Source organism: Etheostoma spectabile, chromosome 5 (assembly GCF_008692095.1).
Source record: "Etheostoma spectabile isolate EspeVRDwgs_2016 chromosome 5, UIUC_Espe_1.0, whole genome shotgun sequence".
Taxonomy (NCBI): Eukaryota; Metazoa; Chordata; class Actinopteri; order Perciformes; family Percidae; genus Etheostoma; species Etheostoma spectabile.
Window position 1 is genome coordinate 32,767,981 of NC_045737.1, and position 17,375 is coordinate 32,785,355.

The 17,375-nt window shown below is 41.8% G+C and overlaps 1 protein-coding gene across 3 annotated transcripts in view; it reads right to left on the bottom strand.

The window, feature by feature from the left end:
* The window catches only part of aopep (aminopeptidase O (putative)), a 72,975-nt gene that overhangs the window by 20,290 nt on the left and 35,310 nt on the right, over positions 1 to 17,375 (bottom strand). For 2 of the 3 annotated variants that reach the window (XM_032515059.1, XM_032515060.1), the window contains exons 13-14: positions 13,501 to 13,563; positions 12,103 to 12,189 (exon numbers count right to left, since the gene is read on the bottom strand). In XM_032515059.1, the coding sequence (XP_032370950.1) occupies positions 12,103 to 12,189; positions 13,501 to 13,563 (150 nt within the window). The remainder of the gene's footprint in view (positions 1 to 12,102; positions 12,190 to 13,500; positions 13,564 to 17,375) is intronic. The other variant, XM_032515061.1, reaches the window with a different exon arrangement.

The following is a 17,375-nucleotide window of genomic DNA, read 5'->3' on the forward strand; positions in this document are numbered from 1 at the left end:
AATGTGCAAAAACAGGAAAACCATATGTATATTCCATTTTGGCAAGTGGTGCTTCAGTTCTTAGAAAACCCTCTCATAAAACTGTTCACTTCTTTAATAGTAAGATATGAGACTTGAATGAATGAAGTGTAAATGCTCAAATGTCTAAATGTATGTAACAGATTGAGTTCCTACCATTCCCAGGAAGGAAAATAGGACTTTATTTAACATACAGCAGCAAGAGACTCTGTTTGTAGAAGCATGTGTGTGAAAGTTTAGTATAAGGCACAGCAGTAATGAGGGGACCATATAAGTATAAAACCTATTAATATGATAAGTGGCTAAATAAAAATAAATGCATACACTGTGGGAATATGATACTGCAATCTTGTAGCTTCACAAAGTCTAAAAAGACATTATGAAAAGACCTGCTGACATCATAGGTTTTGTAAAGCAATTTCAGGTAATTGATTGAGCACGCACATGCACAAACACACACCCAGGGGGAAGCTGAAAGGTTATCTGTGAGTCACATGGTACCGTTTAAACTTGTGAAATGGAGCTGTCTGCTGTGCTACCATCTTCTGAAATGATGTCACACCTGCTCCTGCTCAGTGACGCTCTCGCAGATAGCGCCGGCCGCAGACTGATGACCTCGGCGATGACCTACAAGCTGCAATTTCCTATCTGCAATCTTGTCATTAATAGCATGCATTCTTTCTTTTTCAATTTTGGAAAACTGCTTTAATCAACAACCCTGTCTACTTAAGAGTGTGGATGAAGATGTATATTTATGTTAACTGTTTACGTCTGTCGAAAAGCAGCGTCACAACGGGGTTGCGCGTCAGAGGTTAAGTTAAAAAAAAAGCACACACAGTGGGCCCGGAATGACTAGGACTTCGCTCTGATGGGGGTTCAACCGGGCAAATATACACACCCGCACGACACACCAACACAAAGCATGTGTTCACACTCAACGGGGGTAAAGATAGTAGTCTTTGGGTCATCAGATAGCTTTCCTTTCCTGTCTCAACACTTTATTTTTTCTTTGTGTAGCTGCAGAAGGTGGGGCGTTTGTTATGTAAAATGCTATGTTCCTGCAATTTGGCATTGATCTGGAAGGCAATTAACATGTTTTCTCTCCCACTCGTCACCGCTCTGATTCACACTCATGTACACACACACACCTCCAAAACAGGGGAAGTTTAATGAATCTCTGGCACCCGGTGCTTTGACGTAAGCCACAAATCTAACTGTCTCCAGTGGATGCCTCCCCTGCCTCCCTCTTACCATTCTTCCTCCTCCCAAAACCTGTTGCTCTTTTTTTATCTTTTCTTCCACATTTTGGAAAGCACAATTCCCCTGTAGGATAGTCCTGTCACTTCTTGTGCAATTTGTTGTTTTGGGGGAATAGAGACAGGCATGGGCCTCCACCTCATTCTCACTTGCCACCTTCACCATAAGGGTATAACAAGCCCCCTTAGATCCTACTTCCTTACATGCAGGTGACCTATCCAACCAGTAGGAGTCACAACCGGGGACTTGAGTGTTTGCACCACCCGTATGCCTTTGAAAGAGAGAGTCCTTTGAAACAGATATGGAACAAAAGGACTCTGTTTGTGTGGAATACTGAAAACTCTGCAGCATTTGTACTACAGTGACACAATCAAACAGCTGGACTCCAGCTTAGACAAAGAGAGGGGTCAGGAGAAAGGAATGGGGGAGATTAGAGGCCTACAGGACTTTTTGTGTAACCACATATGGACAAACGGATGGAAACTGATACACCCCGAAAAGTTATTGTGAGGATAAATCAGGTGATGTTATATACTGTTATATACTATATTTCTTTTTATTTATCCATGAAAAAAATGAAACCAACAATGAACTGTATATCTATATATGTTGGTTTTGGTCTTTTCATGGGATTTTATAATAACAATAACAAAACAATTTAATATCACCAGGTTGCCCATTGCACATATTCTTATTCACATATATTATGCAATCTGAGAATAATTTTGTACACATTGTGACTGATTGTTCATGAGTAGAACTGACTTCAATTTACATTTTGAAAGTATTATACAAATGTATTCTTTGTTGCTGTTATAAGTCAATGTAGAATTTCAGATGGCTATACCCTGCTTCGGAAAATTAGGAGGAAAATACTGCAATCTCAATCCAAAGTCATCACCGTATTGGTATTCAGTTCAAACCCTTTGCTCAACACACACACTAACACAATATATTCAGTTATCTCACAGATTACTGCCCATTCCCTGAACACATAAGGTGCGGAAGTAAGACATGTGACTAAGGCTGAAAATAGCAGAGCACCAAGGTTTAATTTCCTCATGTCATTTGTTCTGGCCTGATCCCGAGAGGGTAAGAGACACCTTGGGGTTGTGGTTATATATTTCCCAAAAGGGGGACAACAGTGGCTTCCAGTCACACTGCAGTTTCCTCTAAGTTCTAAGTTTCCTCTGAATAAATATTATCAGCGGTGTGTGCTGGTCTTGGTTAAAATAGTCCTAGGGTTAATAGGGTACAGAGTCACACGGAAATGTCAAAAAAGGTTTGTGAGCTCATACAACTTTATGTTGGCAATTTTACCAGACCATTCTGTAGTAGATAGGTTCCTAAATGTCAGGACACAAACTTAAGGCAGAAGCGCACACACACATCCATGTACACACACGCTGGGAGCTAGGAGTTATCCATTCAAGCTGGGTTTAGCTGGATGACAACAATAATAGGGGTAAAACACAAACATGCACCGGAGATGACCTCCACTGTGGAGCGATAGCATCTACTGCTGTTGAGAGATACACTGAGAAAAAGACGCTGAGAGACAGAGAGGGAAGAGGGAAGATGAGATGACTCTAGCAGGCCGAGTCAAACACGAAGAGGAAGTGGCGGAAAAAGACAGAAGGGAAGAGGAGACAGCAGAGAGAGGCTACCATCGCCAGAGCCATCAGAGAGAAAGGTCATGTTCAGGAGGAAACTGTCTTTCTGCATTTGTGGGGGCTGTGTTAATGTGTTGGAAACCCAGACAGACCTCTTAGTTTGTTGGTCTTTGTATGTGTGTGTGTGTGTGTGTGTGTGTGTGTGTGTGTGTGTGTGTACAGTGTGTCTCCTGTGTGAACTCCAAGCTGGCTGGGTTTAAGTAGTTTGAGCTGACAGAGGTATGCAGGATGGACTGAGCCCAGATATCTGCTGCACAGACAGACGCACGAACACAGCTGTGGAGTCATGCACCACAAAGAGCGCACGCACGCGCGCACACACACACACCCACACCCACCCCCCACACCACACACACACACACACACACACACACACACACACACACACACAGACCAGACAGACACACACACACACAGGAAGAAAAAAAGGTAGATATTAGAGACTGACAGAGGACACCACAGAAGCATTAGAAAGATGGAGTATGTGAGAGCATCACAGAGAGACAGCGACGGGAAAAACAGAGGAAAGAAATTCAAGACTTGTTGTTTACTTTGCATTTAACCCCAAGGAAGACAACCCTTCTGTTTTTTTTTCCTATGATAAGACCACATTCAGCTCAGCAACACATGATATCCCAGACTGGGGAGTGTGGAGCCGTTGCCTGCATTTTGGCTGTTTGCAACAACTGAACGGCTTCTATATGTGTGTGTGTATATGTGTCGGAATACCAGATCACTTCAGACATTTGGAAAGATTGAGACAGTAGTTCTATGTTGTCATCCTGTGGCAGCGTGAATGACAGGATACACAGCTTCATGGTTGCAAAACGGCATGTTCATCATTCCAATGAATTCTATTAAAAATCTATTTGCCTATATTTTACAGAATTTTATTTCTTGTAACAAGACGAAGCAGAGAAATCTGAATTTGTAATGCCTTGGTCATAAGCACATTTATCGAGCTGAAAATAAATACTTCATTAATTAATTACTTTTTTTTTGTAATTGATTATGTGTCAGTTATTTTTAAAGCAAACAAACATTCCCATCTCCCAGCGTCTACATTATGTTCATCTTTATATTTGATGGTTATAGTGCATATATTTGGAGTTTTGGCAGTTGGTTGGACAAAATCTGCGCTTTTTGGAACCATAACCTTGGGACTTAAAAAGGTAATATTGATCAGAATTATTCTTATTATTGATCAAGTTAGTTGCCTAAGAGCTTTTAGTTTTACAAAATCGTATTTCAGAAAATGACTGGTTTGAAATAGATCTTTCATCTATGTTGTTGATATCAGTCTGAAAGTTGCACATTTGGGTTCTTGGCAACAAGCCACTTCATTAAAATAATGGTTAGACCATCGATTTGTCTCTGCTCTTTGGTGATTTAGGATAGACTTAAAAGTAGCATAGCTGATGGAAGAAATAATGCTGCTTTTTGGAATAAAAAAACTGATCATATATCATCATATGCCAGACAGCTTCTGTGAAGACAAGGTCCCTCGAAACACACCATCCGATCTCTCAGACACTTATTAGTTTCTTGTGCAAGGATTTCTATAATCTACAGCGTCTATGGGCCTGTGTGTGTGTGTGTGTGGTGTGTGTGTGTGTGTGTGTGTGTGTTTGACAAGGCTAATTGCGTCAGGGCTGTCTGAGGGCGCTGTCGGCTCCCAAGTCATTGCCAGGAAAGACAGATGTTTTATCACTCGGCCCGCCGCATACGTGCACACACAGACACACAAACACATTACGTACTGTACCTATGAAAGCAATGAGGTGACGCCTAAATCAGGTTTTATGTGAAAAGCATTGATTCATTTCAAGAGCCAGTTCCATTTTACAGCCTTGACCAATATTGAACATGACTCTGAACTAAATATCTGGCTAAAGTGCCACTAGGTTTAACACCATGACGCTACAGTGCGCTTTTATATCACTGCATTATACTCAATGTCTGAATTTGTGTTTGAATTGACTCCAATGAACAATGCGTATTTGTGTAAGTGACAAAGTGCTGTGCTTGCTTTGTATGTATTGTGGCAGCCATATTCAGAAGTCTTTCTCTCTCTCTCTCTGTCCCTGATTTGTTTTCCATGTGTGCTGGAAAGACAAACACAGCTGCACTTTAATGACACTCAAATGCTTCTGGGATTCAGAATACGTGTGTGTGTGTGTGTGTGTGTCCGCGTGTTCGTGTGTGTGTGCATGGGTGTGTTCCTCAGAGAGTCCTGAAGCACTAAGTGGTATTTCTAAACAGCTATGCCTGCCATGAAATAGCTTGTCAGCATCGTCAATCATGACTGGGATCTCTTTGCACACACCCCTCTCTTTTACTGTATACCCTCCATTCACAAACACATATACATATATATACACACTCATGCACACACCCAGACTGCAGGGAGTCCCCGGACGAGATGAGACTGGCTTCAAATGACCCCGAAAACAGAACTGCTGCTGAGTGATAAATGAGACAAATACACGCTGGTAGTCTCTTCCTCTCACTTCCCTTCTTTCTTGCTCTCCCTCATTAACACAACACAAATGGAGCCATCTCCTTTCTCTCCTCCCAATCTCTACACATAAATCTTCCCATCGCTAACACTTGCCCTGCTAATACATTTCTCTCAGCTTTATTTCCTATCAAAAGGGAAAACAGTTTTCACTCTCATACGCACATGAACTTTGGATGAAATTGAGCACAAAAAAGCCTTTTATTATATTATTTCTAAGCTTGTGTGATGGGATAAAATGGACCCAACAGAATTACAGTATTGCAACATGTCAGTCAGACAAAGTCTGTCATGTACACTTTTATTGTCCCGATTTTACTTTTATTCAGTTTATACTGTAATATCCTGTCAATCTACAGCATGACTTTTACAAGTTAAACTCTGGGGTAATATACAGTGAAAGCATTATTAGAACAATAAAGCATGGGGACACACAGCTGTGTAAACCTTTTGTAGGAGTAGTGTTCAGATGTATAGCTTATTAAATTAGCTTGGCTACAAAACAGAAAGGTACAAACCCAAACATGTATTTAACCAGGCACACAACTGGACTGAAAAGTTGCAGCTAATTGATGCAAAGTTGGTGTGAGAGGAGGGTGAATCAAACACAGCAGTTGTTTTCCACACTGATCCACACAGAAGAGTAGGATTCCTTTATTGATTGCTGTTTTACTCCAGCTCTGTTGTCTCTGTGGATGTTCTAGACTCCATTCTCTCTCTTTCTCATCCACTTCTCTTTTGCTCTATCTCACCGAGCTCATGGGTTTAGCCGTGACATGAATCATCTAGTGTACTCAAAGGAAGGCAGTAATCCATTCTCCTGTAGCTATGCTACAGTATGTGTGTGCTTTTGTGTCAGGTGCATATGAGAAAGTAGATCAGAGTTTTACACTCTGTTGCTGTCTGATTAGTATCATCAAATCCTGTCTTGTCTCATAACTGTCTGCAAACCATTTCTCTCAAACAGAGGAGCTTAAATAAAAGTGGATGGAGAAACACAGGTAATAAGCTATGATAGCTTCCTCTTGTGCCCATATTATCTTATCCTTTCAGTCACTATTCAAAGTTAATGATCATAGATGACAACGAAAAGTTGATTAGAGAACTGCACCCTCAAGCTCATTTCCCTCTTCACCATGGCCATCTTTTACAACGTTTGCATGGCTGCCGTTGCTGCACAAATCCACCTGTTTATCTGGCAACACATTGGCTATAAAGTGTCTCTCGTTGGAACAAACGCCACCAAAGCAGCCCAGACTGATATTATGACACAAGTAAAAAAAAGCCCGGAGAACTGATGCTTTGCTTTTTGCTTGACCTCTCACCTGAAACCTGTCTGCTGGAAGTGTCTAATCAGAAGCTTGACGCTTCAGAAAACAGCTCCCAGTGTGACTGGCACACACAAACCCTCCATCACGATAAGGTGAATATTGACGATGTCAAGGAGTGCAGCACATGAATCGGACCCATAAAAGTGAGTCATATAACCAACCATAATACCACTAAATCCTTGTGACAGCTACTGTATGCTTAATTTGGAGATACTGTAGTCCATTAAAGACATAGGATTGGTTATTTTGCATGAGCTGTGTATGTGTTGCCATACAGTGTGTGTGCAAAGCTCTAGTTCTGTTTTAATTTGAAGACAACAAAGGGATTGTAGCTCACAATAGTGGACTAAGTGTGTGAGCAGACCTTAGCTGATCCCCACTTGGACTGATAATGGAGAAACACGCACACACATACACACACATACACACGTGCACACTTTTCTTCCGACCATTTCCTATCCTGATGAAGTCTGGCCGGAACCAGCCATTTCCCTGAATGTTCCCATCTCTCCTCCGGCATACTCCCTCATCCCTGATTCATTGCCAATAAATCACAGCGAGAGAAACAGAGAGAGAGACAGTAAAAAACATGTAAGAGAGAAAGAGAAAGGGAGAATGAAGGGGAGAAGGGGGTATCAGGAGACAGTACAGTAGAGATAAGAAAACAGAGAAAAGCAGATGTGTGATGTGTTCTCATCAACACTGCTCAGGAGTTTGCATTTCCAAATATGCCTGAGTGTACTTTGAAGCCGCATCTTATCAAAGAAAACAACACAGATGCCATAAAAACACCATTTCTAAACGGATACGCATCATTTCATGGCTACTGGTCAAAGTCTAAATAAACAAAAAGAGAGGAAGAGTATATATATACAGACAACATTTATTACACTTGCGCATGGACGACAAATTTAATTCTACGCAACAAAACGTGGACTAGGGTTAAATTCAGTCTCCAACCAACTGAAGAGGCTTTTTGATCACGCCCTTCCTGCTGTCTACACCCCCACAGGGACTCAAGTTACCAATACTACCTCCCCTCTCGAAACCATCAATATTGCACCTCAGTACAACACAAGGGATTTCCGTCAGCACTTACTGTCTGTTCATTTCTCTGTGGGTTCACATTATTTCCAAAAGGCCTTGAGTTTAATGGCAGTAGAGTTATCATAAATACAAACCGTTCTATACAAAGCATAGTTGGTGCCAGGAATGGACAGAAGAGGTGGAACAGAGACTGTAGCCACACCTTTTGGACACACTTGTGTCTGGGACATTCCCCTGTTTGTTTCATTGTTGTTTCACCAACTGTCTTTTTACATCTCTCTACTACTGGCGCATAATAAAGGAAAAATGCACAAAGAAATAATAAGATGACCCTGTACAGTTTGTAAAGCAGTTTGTTAAGCAGTTTGAAGACAGGCTGTTCCTCTAAACCTGTTTTTATTCTTTGGCCATTTTAGGCCTATATTTTGACAGGACAGCTGAAGACATGAAAGGGAAGAGTAAACCTCTGTATATGGGCACCGGCTCTACCAACTGACCTATCCCGGGTCGCCCATTCTGAAGGCTTTTAAAAACAGATCAAAGTGCTTCCTGCCCTATCACCTGTAAATGTGTAGTTTATGTAACATAGCTGCTTCTGCTTTAGCCATAACATAAACCTGGTGGTACGTGTTTCCACAGTAACCAATAGCATCGACCAAAAAGGTGCATATTGCCATGTAGATGCAAATGAGGTGACAGAGGCAGACTCATCATCCACCTATTCTGCTGCATCTGTGAAGTTATCATAACAGAGAGAAATATGTCCCTGCTCTGACATACAGTACATTATGCTCTGCGCGCAATCTGTACACTGATTCAGCGTTTATAATCATAAATTGCTGTTTTAGCCTGTAAAATCCCAACTACAAAAGATTGAAATTATTAGGTGTGGTTCAAACAATCAAGATACCATAAAAAATACAGTATAGGTCATATTTTTGGGGATTCATAATTATGATCTCAACATCCACCTAAATAAGATTGGTGGTGATATTAATTTTGCAGCCTTAGATTCAGAGAGGTAAATTAAAAATAGTGTGGTGCAGAATAATCTCTGCTGGAATGACAAGAATTCAGGATTACACCATTTCCTGGATTTGTTTATCCAGAGGATGAGCTATGTAAACACTTTCTATATACACAACCTTATCGAGTCTGCACGATAACACAGTGATGTGTCATGCTGCATCAAAAATATTGCATTCTAATGCACTAAACCACGAGCACGGAGGTCCTTTACTCCAGTAACATTAAGAACTTTAAATCAAGTAAAAATTTCTGTTTTGGAATTGCTGTATGTGTCAGCCATTAAGCTAATTCTGCAGGCTACTTGTTCCATGAACCAGAGAGTATTGAACATACTATAGGCCAAAGCATTTGAGGAAAGCTTTAGGTATAACACATATTGATCATCTTTGAGACATTTTACTGTGGAGTCCACTTGATCTACACAAGGCCCCGATCAATAACAACTTACAAACAGCATCTTTAAAGAGCATAGGAGCCTGTTGTTGCCAGAAAAGTTGGCCAAGACTTCCCACTACTCACGGCTTTCCCCCTACAGGGCTTCCTGTCCTGATCAGCAGGGGCAGACGGACCCTGTTATTATGGAGACTGCAGATGAAAATGAGAGCAAAATGAGGCCCATTACCACACGAGCGTGACTAATATCCCTCTACAGGCCTCTCCACACACGTTGGACACACGCACGCTCATCCCACGCACACACACAAGTTACACGTGTACACAAAAAAAGTCAGACGCTCACACTTAGATGCATGTGAATCAATAACGTACCTCAAAAACAAAGGAAGTTGGTAATAAACTTTGGCTCTAATAAATTGACCAGATCTCAGTCTGCTCTGTGGGGGGTGTCTGGCTCTTTCCATTGGGTACATCTATAGGTTTGTGAGCATGTGTGTGTGTGTGTGTATATTCCCTAATCATCCATGATGTCATTAGCACTAAATACAACCCTGGCTCAGACTTATTCCTGCCCACTAAAAGTCCTACCTTCTCTATTCCATCCCTCGCCATCTCTTTCCTCTCTTCCAAACTGCTCTTACATCATCTGACCAGGCCACTAATGTTTCATCTCTCATCTTCTAAAATATCCACTCATCATTTCCTCAAATGCCCACAACAGATTCATTACCTTCCTGGAATTCATAATCATCAACTTCCCACCCACCACTAGTCTTGCTCTTTCTCCAATCTTCATCCTCTCTTTCTCTTCCCATAATGTCATTCCATTCTTGAATCCTCTGCTTAATTCTTTTCTGTTTGTATTGTTCCAACTGCATCAGTTTGGGGCTTAAATCCATGTTTCCACTCCAAATTAAGAAGATCTAATAGATAACCACAGGGGAAACATAATGTCCAGCGGTGTGTTTTTCATATTTCACTCTCGTTGCCTTATGCTCCAGTTATATCTTTATGTCTGATTCATCCCAACTTTTTCTTTCATGTCTACCTTCCTGTCTTCTGTGTTTTAATCACCTTCCCCCCCGTTCTTCTCTCCTCTTTTGCCGATTGGGTCTGCCGCGTGATTTATAGTCTCGCAACAGGCTGGTACGCGGAAGCAGGGTAGAAAAAGGGAGGAAAGGTAGATGAAAAGAGGGGTTGTGTAGAAATTGGGCTGTTTGAAGTACATGAAGGAGTAATATAAAATACACCTGGTCCATCCACGGGGCACTCTCTCTACACTGAAACAAAGAGAAGGGAGGGAGATGTAGAGGAGGAGAGAGGAGAGGGCTGGGCCGCAGGGGGAGAGAGGTGGATGGAAAGGGAGGGGGGGGGGGGGGGTTCCTTTCAGGATGGCTTTTATGGTGCAACTTCAAACGCTGACCTCCTGCAACCCCCGCCCCTACATCCCCCCTCTCCTCCGTCCGTCCATTCCTCCTTCCCTCCTCTTTTTCACTATTGTGCATGACCAAGTGGACAGTAATTGGCTATTCTTTCATGAGGCTGATTTCCGTGCTTTCTGCCCCCCACAGGAAGAGGCCCTTTTGCTGCCCCTTAGAAGTAAGTGTATCTGTGTGTATGTGTGTGTACGTTGTAAATATGCCAGACGGTAGGTATCAGGTGGTTAAAGGGGGCTGCACTGGCTACGGACTCCACAGGCATTTCGTTCACAGTGCGCTCCAAATTGCAAAACAGGAATTGGAGGTAATCTTATCCATGAAAAAATCATGTTCCAACACAATAGTTAATAAAATACTCTCTGGATTTCAAGCACAGCTTAAACATGTATGCCTTTGCTTATGAATAAAGCATAAATTACATCTGATGAAAACTACGGTACAAAGTGTGGAAGGGAAATTTAAAGCACTAAAAGGTTAATGGATATATACAATATTCTCAGCAATGGATGAATGAATTTTTACCTTCCCAAAATTTTATTCAAAGACAGCCAGGGGCACCTACCTAACTTAGATAGATAGATAGATAGATAGATAGATACTTTATTCATTCCAAAGGAAATTTTAGATGCCATTAAATGCCATAAAATGTACGGTCCAAAAAATGAGAGGCTTTGCAAATGTTTCCTACAGTCTACAATATCTATGCACATTGTGTGAATGATATATAAAAGCTGCTCTACTCTTGCTAATGACTTCTGGCTCTGTGTGGCTTATAGATCAGTGTGCGTTCATTAATGATGCAGGCGTGTGTGCAAGTGTGTGTGTCAATCAGTGGGTGTGGGGGATTAGCCATCCCTAGAGGGAACTAATTAACACGAAATAGAGGCAAAACCCTCTATTGGGGTATTTGTATGGCATATTTCAACATTTTATTTGATAAGAAACAGTGTGAATTGACAGGAAGTATGGGAAGAGAAAGTGGGATGCATTAAAGGTTCAAGGCCAGATTCCAAACCCAGAATGTCGAGGCTGAATGTTCCCTACCCCTTCCAGACAAACACAGACACCATGACCACACACAGAAACAGTGAAGGGGATGTGATGTATACAAGCTCTTAAAAGGTTAAAGAGGCATGTGACACAACATAAACACAGACTTAAACAAGTACAGGGTAGTCTGCTGATTGCAGAAACACATAAACAGAAATGGGGGATAATTGTGTTTGTCGGACAAACAAAAACTGTACAGCTCAAGAATCACAGACTTTAAAAGAGCAAAAATCCAGATGGAAAGGAGTATAACGGTTTTCACAAGAGAAAGGGAAGCTCCAAGAGTTAAAACGGTAAAGCAGAGGGAAGGTAGACAGGTCTTAATACAGTAGAGTGCCTCCTACCTCTTTGTAGTTCACCTTGGGCTCTTTTCTCTTCCGCTTTCTGCCCCTTCCCTGATGACTTTGACTGAGGAGAATCCATTTTACAACCTGCAGGAGGGAGGATGGGCGGAGGATTTGAGGGGGGGGGTTAAGGTGGTGAAGGCGGGAAACAGAAGGAAGGGTAGAGGTAGTGGAAAGATAAAGTGCCAGATTTTGAGTGAGCGGGATGACAGAGTGGGAAGGACGAACAGATAAAAAGGGGACAGCAGAGAAAGGTGAAAAAGAGAAAGGTACACAAAGGTGTAACGATGACAGACAGATAGAGATAGATAGAGAGAGAGAGAGAGAGAGAGAGAGAGTGAGTGGTCACATCCAATAGCAGAAAATAAAAATACAAACAGACTTAAGGCACACTTTCCAGTTGGAAATGCAAAAACTAACATACATATACATACTCTCAGTGCGCCACCGGTAGGTAACCTTGAGTGTACACACACACACACACACACACACACACCACACACACACACACAACTGTTGATACCTCCTTCTTTCCCTCCCTCTTACACACACGCACATTAATTCCAACCTTTCAGCGCTCACTTGTGCTCCATATATAACCAACACAAATGGCCGGCTGAGGCAAAAGAGTAATAGTGAAAGTATGTTGCAGTGACGGAGCCTGGAGAGCAGCAACTCCCTACACCATAGATCTCCATTAAACAGCCAATCACTATCAAAGCCAAAGTCTATCTCCTCTCCTCCGCTTCACTTCATATCTCAGTATAAATTCACTGTTGTAATACGGTAAAAAGAAATTAGAAACGGGAGGTTTCCTAGCACTTAAACAGCACATAAAGTGGACGAGTCTTTTATAAGTGCAAAATCACCCAAGTATTCTATGTGTTTTAAGTTATTTATGATATAATTGACAACAATTGTCTTCAGGTCTGATTCCGTTTTATTTGAACCGAGAGATGAATGGGAGATTTGGAAAATATAGGCAAAGCAATTAAGAACATGGGAGCTTTATGGGAAATCTGATAGGCGGCACAGAACGACACGCAACAGATGTACAGAGCTGTGTGCCGCACTTCACTCAGACAGAAAAGAGAGACAGACAGAAAATGAGAAAAAGAGAGGTAGATGAAGCGCAAGAGAGGCAGAGATTAGAGATGGTTTCAAACATTGTGAAACAGAGCATGAATGAGACAGAGAAGAAGAAAAAAAAACTTAGAGGAGGCAGTACAGAGAACTAGTGGCAGGAAGACTGAGTGAAGGACAGAATCAGATGACAATCATATCAAGCTGTCTGAGGTGCAGTATTTCAAATCTGAGAGCTGCCCCAGAGTCTGTCTGCCACTCCCTGAAGACGAGAAGAAGAGACTGGAGAAAGAGACGGAGAGACAGTCTGCTTACCTCTGCTTTGACTTCCTCCACCAGCCTCGACTGTGACCACACGACGCTCCTTTCATACAGCCACTGAATGACAGAGAAGAAGGGAGAGCAGTGAGCCAGGGGCAAGTGATCAGGACAGAGTGGAATGCTTTGCAGAGGCAGAGAGAGAGAGAGAGGGAGGGAGGAGAGGGAGGGAGGGAGGGAGAGAGAGAGAGAGAGAGACCAAGTAAAGCAGGAAGGGGAGGGAGAGAGGAGAGGTGGGAGGAGAGGGAGGAGGTGGGAACGCGATCACTTGTTCCTCTGACGGAAACTCGTGAATTGACTCCGGAGGATGAGAGAAAGGAGGAAGAGTTGAGGAGAAGAGAGAAACAAGGAGGAGGAGGAAGAAAACAAGCACCTCAATAACTAGCAACTACAGGATGGACAGTCATCTCAGTTTGCTACACATTCAGTCCTCCGGCATTACACGCACACACACACACACACACACACACACACACACACACACCCACACACACACAAACAACCATGTATGCAAACACACACCTACGCACAGAGAGCAGCTAGTAGGCAGAACCACACAGCACTTACTCTCTAACATTATTAAGGCTTTCAACAGAGCTACTGCTCGAGTGATGGGAATCACATATCAGAGCAATGACGTGCGTAGTTGTGTGTTTGTGGTAGTGTGTGTGTGTGTGTGTGTGTGTGTGTGTGTGTGTGTGTGTGTGTGTGTGTGTGTGTGTGTGTGTGTGTGTGTGTGTGGTGTGTGGTGTGTGGTGGAGAAAATAAGGAGACATACTGGGAGTGCATGGACGCAAGGTGTTTAATGTCTCTCACACACACACACACATGCACACAAACGCACGAGAGATGCATCATACTCATACAATAGGATACACACATTCTTCCCACACACATATGCAGCGATCCAGCTATTAGCGTTACCATAGCCACACATTAAGTTTAATACTATAACTGCATGCCTGAGGACTGCTCTTTGTGTATTATACAAGTACTCCAGCAGAAATAGCATGGAGGTGTGTGTAGAAGTAGAGGAGATGGGGATAGAGGCGCGCGCACACACACACACACACACACACACACACACCACACACACACACACACAAACACACACACACAGGTACAGGGAGAGGGAGGTGTTACAGTGGGCTGTATAGAATGTAGCGAGTGCTGGAGCAGTAAATTGGCATTGTGTAACAGGATACCACACGTAGCTCTTTTGCTGCCTAGATCCACACATTCCCTGAATAGCAAGGCTTTTGTCTACCTAAAACTCTCTCTTCATCCCAAACCCCTGTCTGTGTAGTGTCTCTCTCGTGAATCGATATCAGATTGTGATCTTGTAAATAAAAAAAATTCAATTAACAAACAAACCAAACCTATCACATTCAATAGAGTTTAATGCTGCCTTAACACAAAACAGCTATAGATAAAATGAAATAGAAAAGTAACTTATCCAGATTTTAATCAAACAATCTGAAAATTTGACCAAGAATTTGGTGACAACTTTCAGGATTTTGCTGAATTAAATCTTTATTGCTGCAAACAGTCGAGTTTTTAGGTTTCAAACTTTTCAAAGTTGTTCAGTAATTAACACTCTTTTCTTTGTCTTCTTTAAAGCTGTGCAGGCTTATACAACTTATAGCTAAAGCTGTTTAAATAACTACAATATATCTGCCAATGATTATTTATCACAAAAAAAGCTTTCATTGATAAGCTAGGCTAAAAAAGACATACAATTTAATGTAAGTTTAAGGAATTAGGGGAAGGTATTAGGCTGAAAGCTGTGTTGAACCAAGGGTAGTCTTTATTTAACAAAGTATCTCAGCCTGGATCTATCATCCCAAAGGGAACGCTTACTCATTTAAACTCTAGGTCGAGGTCTAAAATAGGCCAGCCCTAGCCATCCCATTACACATCTCCTACTCCAGGATTGGTGAATGTCATTGTTTATTATTAGGCCAAACCATTTCCTGCCTTTCTCCAATACAAGCACATTGTCCAGCGATAGATAGGAGGCACAGAGGAGAGGGAGAGGCAGAGAGAGAGAGAGAGAGAGAGAGAGAGAGGGAGGGAGAGACTTTAAAAATGTGTTTGTGTCTAGGGTACATAATACACAAGCACTTGCATCTGTAAAAGGTTTCAATCGATCTGGCTGATCTTATTAGCTGGTGACTGGCACATCAAACACAGGCATAGCCTCTGCAAGAACACTCTAGCAGTCCCCCAATCGGGTGGGAGAAAACAGCAGTCCCTCCACACTGTCCCTCGGAAAGGCTTCAGTTACGTTATCACATAATCTAGAAGGTGAAGGTTCCCAGACTGCAACAGTACAGACACACAAAAATGCACATACACACAGCGGTAATTAAGATCAGTTACCATGGAGATGGGATAATTGAAAACGCCATTAAAATGGATTGACTGTGTGTGAGTATGGCTTTGCAATATGACCGTGGGTCTTTCTCAATAGAAGGGGGAAAAGGCAGAGCAGCACTGATCACCTTGTCAAGAAAACACAACAACACCAACTGTTGAATTAGCTCTTTCAAGAACTAAACAGCCAGAGATGCCTTACAGTGGAATCAAGTTCATCAACATCAAGATGTCATCATGATGTTTTTTTGGGGAAACCGATTTGTAAAACTTTGAGTTGAGTGACAAATGTGTCGTGAGTTTTTATGCTGTTATGGGGAAAGCTATCATTGTCTAGCGGTTTCAAAACGCCTACAAGCTAATAGTCACACATCATTTAAGCTGTAGTATTAGTATTTATATACTGAAAGCCATTTACTTCTAATATGAGACATAATTCCCATTATGAGAGCGTCATTACACCGCTATTTAAAGCTTGTAAATAGTGAGACAAATGCTAAGCAGATGCTGTCATCTAAGAACAAATGCTTTGAGCACACACGAAAACAAGAAAAGTTCCTGACTTTGAACTGGATCTGAACACAACATTTTCACCTACATTACAGTCTAGTTGAGTAATGCTTTTAAGACCATATTGATCCGTTATTAAAGAGGATGATAATGTCTTCCTCCGCAGCACTGTGGAGATCGGTCAGGCAATGTGAGACTGACGTTCAGGTATCTGCAGTCAGTATGATTCGTGACGTGTGGTGTTCATATCGAGCCAATCAGGCTGTGGTTTGTAGAGAGACGCCAATCAAGTTGTTGAATGTTGTCCCAGCTGTCAGTAAACACAAAGTGACCACTGAATGGCAACAGAGAAAAAACTGAGAACAAAAAGCCAACTAAAGTAAATCTTTGTTGCTCATCAAGAATTTAAAAACAAACAAACAGTAAAACAATGGCAGCAACAGTATATGGGAATGGTCTGTATATCTTGAAGTTAAAAAGGGTAAACAAAGATGTGCCATCAGCCAGTTAGAATAGAAAAGAATAGAATAAAACAGAATGCCTTTATCGTCATTATACACAAGTGCAGTACCTGTGCAACAAGATTCAAGCAACCCCCTGTACAGTGTCAACACAAAATATAAAAATATAAAATGTAAAAATATAAATAGTGCAGAATAAAAAAAACAGGGGGGAATGTGGTGCACAGTCATAAGAGCAACTATATACATATATAAAGTAGTAGAAAGATAGCGGGTTTGTATACACATTATGCAAAAATATAGTTCGGTGTAATAAAAGTCCTGAGTATTAAATATTGCACAGTAATGAGATTAAATGGGTAAATATTGCGCTGTAATGACATTGCACAGAATTCCAGTGTCCTTTTAGGTATTATATATAAGTATTGCACAGTAGGCCGGGGGTAGGCTGTGAAGGGAAGTCAGTGCATGCGTGCGTTCAGAGTGGTTATGGCGAAGTTCAAACCACGACTGGAAGAACTAATC